Here is an 8,556-nt window from a genome sequence, read left to right on the forward strand (position 1 = left end):
CTCCCATCAAAGCACTAGCAGCTCCCAAAATTAGTCTATTTTTATTACAATTTATTTTATATTTCTGGGAGAATTAACCCATCTCAAAGAATGGGTTATTCCTGCTTAGATCTAAATGAATAAAAGGTGAATTTTAATTATAGACATTTACACATTATCGATTTCAATAAAGATATGCATCTCCCATAGGTAGTGCGTATTTAGTTCAACTTCCTGAGTGTCAATGTATAAATGAGTGCTGTGAAAGGTTATTCAGAAGACATCGTTTACGAGTGTGACATTTGTATTTCGAGCATCCTTATTGAATGCAATTTTACACAGCAAGACAGTATCCCAGCGGAACTGATGATTTGTTGAGTTGTTTGGATTGTTTAGGCATCCCTCTTATAGTCATCTCAATAGGGTTTTGAAATAGTTTATGTTCACTCTCCCTCTTCCTCTCTTCTTCTCTCTCGTTCTCTCTCTTCACCCACCTCTTGTAGATTTTGTTACTCTGCCCCTCTGGTGGGATATTTAAGATTCCAGTTCACATCCTTCGTTCACCTCTCATGGAGTCCAATCATGCTCTATTTGAAATATCAGACATTTTGAACCTGAGATTAAGAAAACCTTGAGTTGGATGTGCTGTTACATTTTATGCTCTGTGATTATCACATTATTGCGAATATGAATTCTCTCAAGTACAAAATGTAATTTGTTGAATTACAAATGTGTCACAAGTTAAGTACCGATGGAACTGTGCACTATTCATTGAACTATCCTTCTTGGGAAACTTTTGTTGCATTACCTTTCTATGTAACTGTTTCATGACTGCCTTTTTTTTATTTTCTCTTCATCGAAGTAATATATTGCTCTTTAAATGTTTCCCACCTTGATGTGATGCCAGGTTGGATGTTTGACGCCACATGGACGGCAAAAGAACTACGAAGCACGCTTTAACAAAAACAAGGTGGAGGTCCAGCCATCAGAGAGAGAAAAGCTTGCAACAAATTTTTAATCAGCACAATATATTATCCGCAGTGTGTTCTTTCCAAAAATTATCATCAATTCATCATTGTAACCTAGAAGTATCATGCCAAAGATTGGAATATTTGCTGATAAAGAATACTCCATTTTGAATTTTTTAAAATTCCACACATGATGCACTCTTGTCACAAAATGTACAGAATGTCCTTCCAGGTTTCTTATTAGTTTGAATATAGTTTTCATTTTGAATATATTTCAATCACAGCTTTCATGACTTAAAGTTTTAAACAAAGATAAATTGCTTGTCCCAAATAAAAGAGATGTTAACTCCATCCATCTTTTACATGTGATTGGTTGATGAATGCTGTCATTCTATTTAGAAACTCATATCAAATAGATTTTTAACTCCAGTTATGGCAGATGCAATGAGCAAATTGTAACTAAAACTACTCTACTTCACTTAAAACAAACAAAGAGGAGGCTTTGCCTCAGCTGATCCACAGACAAATAAAGCTTATTAAACTGATACATATGCACCTTGGCCCGAAGGCTGAAGCTCATGGCTGTTTGAAACACACACCCTCGCTGACAGGGCCCCAAAAACATAGACACCAAGCCCACAGCCCGCCCCCTCCCTCCCAACCCCCACCAAATCCCAATCCCTCCTCCATCCAAATTTCCAGTTTTCCCTTCTTGCAATTTCCTTCTGTATCCATCCTGTCCACTTCATGCACCCTTTCCTGTCCTCTATTCCTTACAAGGATTTTCAAGGAATTAAAGCGCAGGAGGAGGCCATTCGGTCCATCATGCCTGCACCACACCAATACCACCTTTAATCAATCCGTTGATACCCCTTCCCTTCATGTGCAGAATTTTTGGCTGCTACACTGGTACAAATTTCCCCGACCTTGGAAGGATGACAGGCTGAGTCAACCCCCTGGTGTTAATTCAGCGGCCCACAGGGCTTTTACTCAGGACCCGAGGATCCCAAGCCACCACCCTAATCGCTAAACCAACACCAGGTTACACCTCTTGTACACCTCTTATACACCTCTTGCACACCTCCTCACACACCCTTTGTTTGTTCAAGTCTCCCTCTATCTTATCCTTCTACTCTGCTATTGGTGTTTCCCCATTCTCTCTCTCCTGCTACTTTTGCATCCTGTTATATCCTGATCCATTCAGTGCACTAGCTCTTCCACGAGCCTTGGCTATGTATACAAAAAAAAAGAAACAAAAGTCATTTTAAATAATGTAAATGGATGTAGGGATGGTATGCCAACAAGTGTGTAAACAAGGTAGGGAATGTCACAATAAATTATCATGTGAAACCATCCATACATCTTTCTTTGAATAATGGTTGCTCCCTCTCCATCGCTGAATCCATTTGTTATTGTAGTGTATGTTGATTGTTTCTATGTATGAATTTGACAAGTGAAATATAAAAGCCATTAACACACACACACACACACACACACACACACACACACACACACACACACACACACACACACACACACACACACACACACACACACACACACACACACACACACACACACACACACACACACACAATTCAGATAGTGTTTGTGGTGATTGTGAACCCAACTCAGGAGATTGTTCATGTCATTTCCAGGCTCAACCATTATTCAAACAAAAATGTCAGGATGCTTCCACATGATAATTTATTGTGACCATCCCTACCTTGTTTACATTCTTTTTGGAACATTAATCGTTTCTGTACATTTTTCAAATGTATTTACATGATGGAGAATTATATTTTGATTGTACTATGAAATATCTTCATAATGTGTGAAAACAATTTGCATGAAATAGTCATACTATTATATAATGGGGAGCAATAACATCCACAAGTTAACCACACCCACACAGGCATGATTGGCCCTCAGTCAGTTTTGGCATCACCTGCCCGCTGATTGACAGGCATTGTCCTGCCCACCCCTCCTTGGTCTTCATTGTCCTATCTGTAGTTATGCAGCGATGTTGTTTCGTGTGCAGCCTGTGGCTGTTGGTGCATCATTTTCTGGGAGCACAGCTATGCCATTGATGCAGTGGCTTCTCTTACCAAAACACTGGTATTCATTTTGTTAACCTTCAAAGGATGACAGACTGAGTCAACCCCACCTAATGTTAATTCAACAGTCAGCAGGGACTCAAACTCAAGATCCTAAGCTCTTAAGTCAACACCAGGCAGTTATGCAGCTTTGCTTACTTTATGGAATCCTTTCAAGTTGTGAAAATTTTGAGTAGTTATGGACCATCCCACAGTAAAATACAGTAGATTCGTTTTTCAACCAATTTTGAGTTCGGCTGTCTGACAAGAAGAATCGTAAGAAGAATTACAAATGGGCCGTTTTGAGTCGCAGTCAGTTTTGTATCTCAGTGATGCCGTCCAAAAGCTTCATGAGTGTTGTTGGATGTGAAATCCTCCGCAAACAACTGGAAGGTACTTTATAGGTTCATAAGTCTGTATCTTGGTATGTTAATTATTTTAAGGATTTGTGTTATAGTAAACCTTTGAAGTGTCCCTGCCATCCCAACATTGGAAGTCTACCGACTTCCTGATATTTTCTTTACGGAAACCCAATGTTGAAAGGTGCCATGTATGAAAAAACGTATTAAAAACAAACAAACTTGAAAACAAAGCTTACCAATACACTGGTACTCATTTTGTTAACCTTCAAAGGATGACACCACCCTATTTAACATGTCCAAGTAGTGCTAAACTGGAGGTTCTTGGAGGTGTTAAGAAGGTGATTTGTGTTCTACAGTGTTCAAGTGTATAATTCAATTCAAATATAATAAAGATGGTAAAAGTCATGTAAATAAATTAATTCTGGGTTTCACCACCATTGACACAGTGTCTAGTACACCACCTTATCTAACATTTTACATTAGTCATTCGTGCCTGTTTGTGTCCTTTATGACATTCTTAAAAAGAGCTCGGTTTCTCGTTTGGAATGATTTTCAATTTTGTTTGACTGCCAGGAACACAGACAGAGTGAAAAAATTATCTCACTCCTCTCTATGTATGTTCGATCGAGACGAATTCAGAGCCAAAGTTACTGTGTTGAATGACGGGTTCGTTTTTCAATTCATGTTCCGATTCGTGTTCAAAATATGAAATTTAATTTACACAAGTTGTTCCTCAATCATAAACTTATATGCGCTTCATGTTCGCAGGGTAAAAAACCAACAAAATTATCCCTTCTTTGAGACAACTTTTAAGATTTTTTTTACTGCAAGAGACCAAGAAGGATATTTATGATTTTAAAATTTTTCAACAAATAAATATTAGTTTTTCTTTGATAAAATATGTTGTCCTCAATGCAAAAAAACAAAACTGAATACTCGCAATATTTCATATGTTAAAAAGTACACTCTTTGGGCCTTTGTCCTTACGAACAGCAAAACATGTATGAAAGCCCCGGAAAAGTTATGCTGCGGTGAATTCTCATCCAATCCTGGAGTGACGACGTTCCTCTCCACTGTCAACAGATACCATGTGTCAGTGTGCCGCCTGTTTTGGCCCCCCCAATATCTCATCAGATTTCGTGAGCCACAACACGTCCCCGTGTGATGCACCTCGTTGCCATGTTTGCTCCTTCATGCCACGACTCCACGACCGCACACGGAAACTGTTCATGATATCCTGACTGGCAGTGCTTGCTTGCCCTACACTAGACGATCCATGTGGATCGCTGCATAAATGGAATGCCATGATCTGCGCCGGGTCCGTGCTCATCTACGGCAGTGTGTGTGTCCCCTGAAGAAGCTCACTAGCATCAGGGACGTAAAAAGGTTTTTGACCATCACATCAGTCGCACGCGATGGGCGCTTGTTCGTGCAGCGCAAAGAACCACTTGCTCCTACTTGTGAATGTATCATTGTGCCACGGTCAACAGTTGCTGGGCTGCTATCTGCACTCAACATTCGCTCTGGACACCCCAGCGAATACCACCAAGGAAAAAGACGAAACTAAAGGGGAAAGAAGAGTATCTACACGAATAAATGTCAGTGTATCCGTCCATCAGTCAGTCTGTCTGTCAGTCTGCGTGTGCTTCTCCATAATTCCAAAACCATGAAACTTAGCGGCTCCAAAGGAACTCCAAAGTAGTGCATGAATGAAAATTGGGTGTTTGGGTTAATTTAAACACCCCCTTTGAAGATAATTAACAGCCTTGTTTAATTATCCGTTATTAAAGCACACCCTCAGTCAACTTGCTGGCAATCGCTGGGGTCTTAATTTGCCATTGTTTTTGGCCTGCTCAACAATGCCTTGACTTGGAAAAGGCCACAATGATTTCTTAATGATAAAGTTTTTTTTTCACTTTCCTCACTCATATCATCGAATGCCTGCCTGATCATCAATGCTACAAATTGCTGGGCGCATTGCAATGCTTATGAATGATCAAACACGCCAGCGTTCGTGGCTTTATTTCATTTCTGCACATGCCATAACCTCGAGAATCTCTTAAACTAAGCCGAATTACAAAATGTAAGCTCCAGAATCGAACTTCGCAGCAGTTGCGATGCCAAGAAAGTGTTCATTTGTCCAATTCGGACATCACTTGATATTCCAGCAATCTCTGGGTGCACGATGTTTGCACAACTGATCGACCATCGCTAATCACTTGCCAAGCCAGCCATTCCTTATCAATCGTTTCGTTGGAGTGCTTGCTTGGGCTGTAAAGCCGCAACACGAGCACTCTACAATATCCGCACTGTCACTGAATATATCGATCAACTCGAACAAAGTTCATGGCCCATTTGCCTGCGTTTGGCCATATGGTACCTCGGGCGGTGCGTCAGACAGTGGTTCACTCGCTGAAAATGTGCAACTTTATTTTACACCACGTTTCCCATTTTTGTATGATCTTTCTTGATACGACCCGCCACTTCGGCATTGATAGATACATATAGGAAATTAAACGTTTTGTTAAAGTTTCTTCAACCGTTTTGTTGGAGTACTTGCTTGAGTGGTTTGCCACTCAGGTGAGTGCTCTTCAAGCTTCGATGGCGATACAGTAGCTCTGTTCTGCATGGTGACATTTCCGAAGTTAGGAAGGCAATGCAAATTAGATGATTACAATGAGTAATAAATGTTTTCAGTTGTTAAAAAGCAATGAATCGCCACATCACGGCAAGATAGCTGAAATATATGTATGCTCGCTCTAAGCTGTCTAGTCTGGGTTGGAATCTCGACCCAGCTTTAAACTGTCATCCAGCTGTTTCACAAGCAGGATGATTCATCAATTTTTGCACCATCTGTTGGATGGAAAATAAACTCGACGTCATTTCTTCTGGAATCCCCTTCTCCCCCCCTCCTCACTCTTCTCTACCCCTCCCCCTCTCCTGCCCTCCCCTCTCTCCCCTCCCTCTCTCACTCCTCTCCCTCTCTCTCAGCCCTCTCCCTCCCACTCCTCTCCCTCTCTCTCCCTCTCTCTCCCACCCCTCTCCCTCTCTCTCCCACCCCTCTCCCGCTCTCTCTCCCACCCCTTTCCCTCTCTCTCTCTCTCTCTCTCTCCCTCTCTCTCTCTCTCTCTCTCTCTCTCTCTCTCTCTCTCTCTCTCTCTCTCTCTCTCTCTCCCACTCCTATCCCTCTCTCTCTCTCTCCCACCCCTCTCACCCTCTCTCTCCCACCCCACCCTCTCTCTCCCACCCCACCCTCTCTCTCCCACCCCTCTCCCTCTCTCTCCCACCCCTCTCCCTCTCTCTCCCACCCTCTCCCTCTCTCTCCCACCCCCTCCCTCTCTCTCTCCCACGCCTCTCCCTCTCTCTCTCCCACTCCTCTCCCTCTCTCTATCCCACCCCTCTCTCTCTCTCTCTCTCCCACCTCTCTCTCTCTCTCTCTCCCACCCCTCTCCCCCTCTCTCTCTCCCACCCCTCTCATCCTCTCTCTCCCACCCCTCTCCCTCTCTCTCCCACCCCTCTCCCTCTCTCTCTCCCACCCCTCTCTCTATCCCACCTCTCTCTCTCTCTCTCTCTCTCTCTCTCTCTCTCTCTCTCTCTCTCTCTCTCTCTCTCTCTCTCTCTCTCTCTCTCTCTCTCTCTCTCTCTCTCTCTCTCTCTCTCTCTCTCTCCCACCGCTCTCCCCCTCTCTCTCTCCCACCCTCTCCCCTCTCTCTCTCCCACCCCACCCTCTCTCTCCCACCCCTCTCCCTCTCTCTCCCACCCCTCTCCCTCTCTCTCCCACCCCTCTCCCTCTCTCTCCCACCCCTCTCCCTCTCTCTCCCACCCCTCTCCCTCTCTCTCTCTCCCACCCCTCTCCCTCTCTCTCTCTCCCACCCCTCTCCCTCTCTCTCTCTCCCACCCCTCTCCCTCTCTCTCTCTCCCACCCCTCTCCCTCTCTCTCTCTCCCACCCCTCTCCCTCTCTCTCTCTCAGCCCTCTCCCTTTCTCTCTCCCAGCCCTCCTCTCTCTCTCTCCCAGCCCTCTCCCTCTTTCTCCCAGCCCTCTCCCTCTTTCTCCCAGCCCTCTCCCCTCAATCCTCTCCCTCTCTCTCCCACCCTCTCCCACCCCTTTCTCTCCCACCCCTCTCTCTCTCCCAGCCCTCTCCCTCTCTCTCCTACCCCCCCTCTCTGTTAAGGGGACTGTTAAAGATTGACGGTTTAGTTTTGAATTAAAAACTGCTTCCCCAACGTGTGTCATGTACGAATCGGATTCAGGAGGCCAACGGGAGGGGTGTAAAGGTCACTGCATATGCGAGCATGCATGTGTGCAGACAGGCCTGGCCAGGTTGCTAGCGTGGGTTTCAAATGCTCCCACCCGGTTTCATATGGAACCCGGTGGTTAAAAAGAAAATGTTGCTGTTTGGGTGTGTTTTATCGCCCTTCCCTTCCCCTCACGCTGTCCCCCTCTCTCACGCTGACTTTCCCCCTCCCTCACGCTGTCCACCCTCCCTCACGCTGTCGCTCTCCCTCACGCTGCTCGCCTCCTCCCTCACGCTGTCCCCCCTCCCTCACGCTGTTCCCCTCCCTCACGCTGACTTCCCCCCTCGCTCACACTGACTTCCCCCTCCCTCATGCTGCCTTTTCTTATCCTCACCTCACGCTACCTTCCTCCCCCTCCCCTCATGCTTACCTCCTCCCAAACCTCCTCCCCTCTCAATCCTCCATGGACATCTCCTGGCGGTTTCCACTTGTTATATCAACATGCTGTTTGAACGTTACCCATTTGTGTTCAATCCTTTATTTCCCCCTCCCCCCCTTCTCCACTAGTCCCACGACCAAACGGCAAGTCAAGAACCCCTCCCCTCACACTTACCTCCTCCCAGACACCGTCCCCACTCCCCTCCTTTTTGCTCCCAACCCCTCCCAGAGTGTAGAGCGACGTTTGGTGAGGCAACGCTCTCCCCATACCCCTCCTTCCTCTGTCTTTCCCCCTTCCCCTTCCGAACTCAACTCCTCTTCCGAGCTTCCCCACCCCTCCTTGCTCCCCCTTCTTTATCCCTCCCCTCTCTTCCTCCTTTATCCCTCCCCTCCCCTCTCTCCCTCCTTTATCCATCCCCTCCTCTCTCTCCCTCCTTTATCCTTCCCCTCTCTTCCTCCTTTATCCCTCCCCTCCT

General features: G+C 45.3%; 1 protein-coding gene and 1 long non-coding RNA gene across 4 annotated transcripts in view; one reads left to right on the forward strand and one right to left on the reverse strand.

Annotated features, from left to right (window-relative positions):
* LOC147030894 (integrin alpha-6-like) overlaps positions 1 to 1,298 on the forward strand; it is a 190,073-nt gene extending 188,775 nt beyond the window's left edge. The window contains exon 24 of the mRNA XM_085875451.1: positions 887 to 1,298. Coding sequence (XP_085731577.1) covers positions 887 to 997 — 111 coding nt within the window. The 3' untranslated portion in view covers positions 998 to 1,298. The remainder of the gene's footprint in view (positions 1 to 886) is intronic.
* Positions 1 to 8,556, reverse strand: part of LOC147030895 (uncharacterized) — a 186,191-nt gene that overhangs the window by 136,273 nt on the left and 41,362 nt on the right. The gene's annotated exons all lie outside the window — the stretch shown is intronic.

Source organism: Eptatretus burgeri, chromosome 3, assembly GCF_056783735.1.
Source record: "Eptatretus burgeri isolate ZD-2024b chromosome 3, Ebu_testis_v1, whole genome shotgun sequence".
Classification (NCBI taxonomy): Eukaryota; Metazoa; Chordata; class Myxini; order Myxiniformes; family Myxinidae; genus Eptatretus; species Eptatretus burgeri.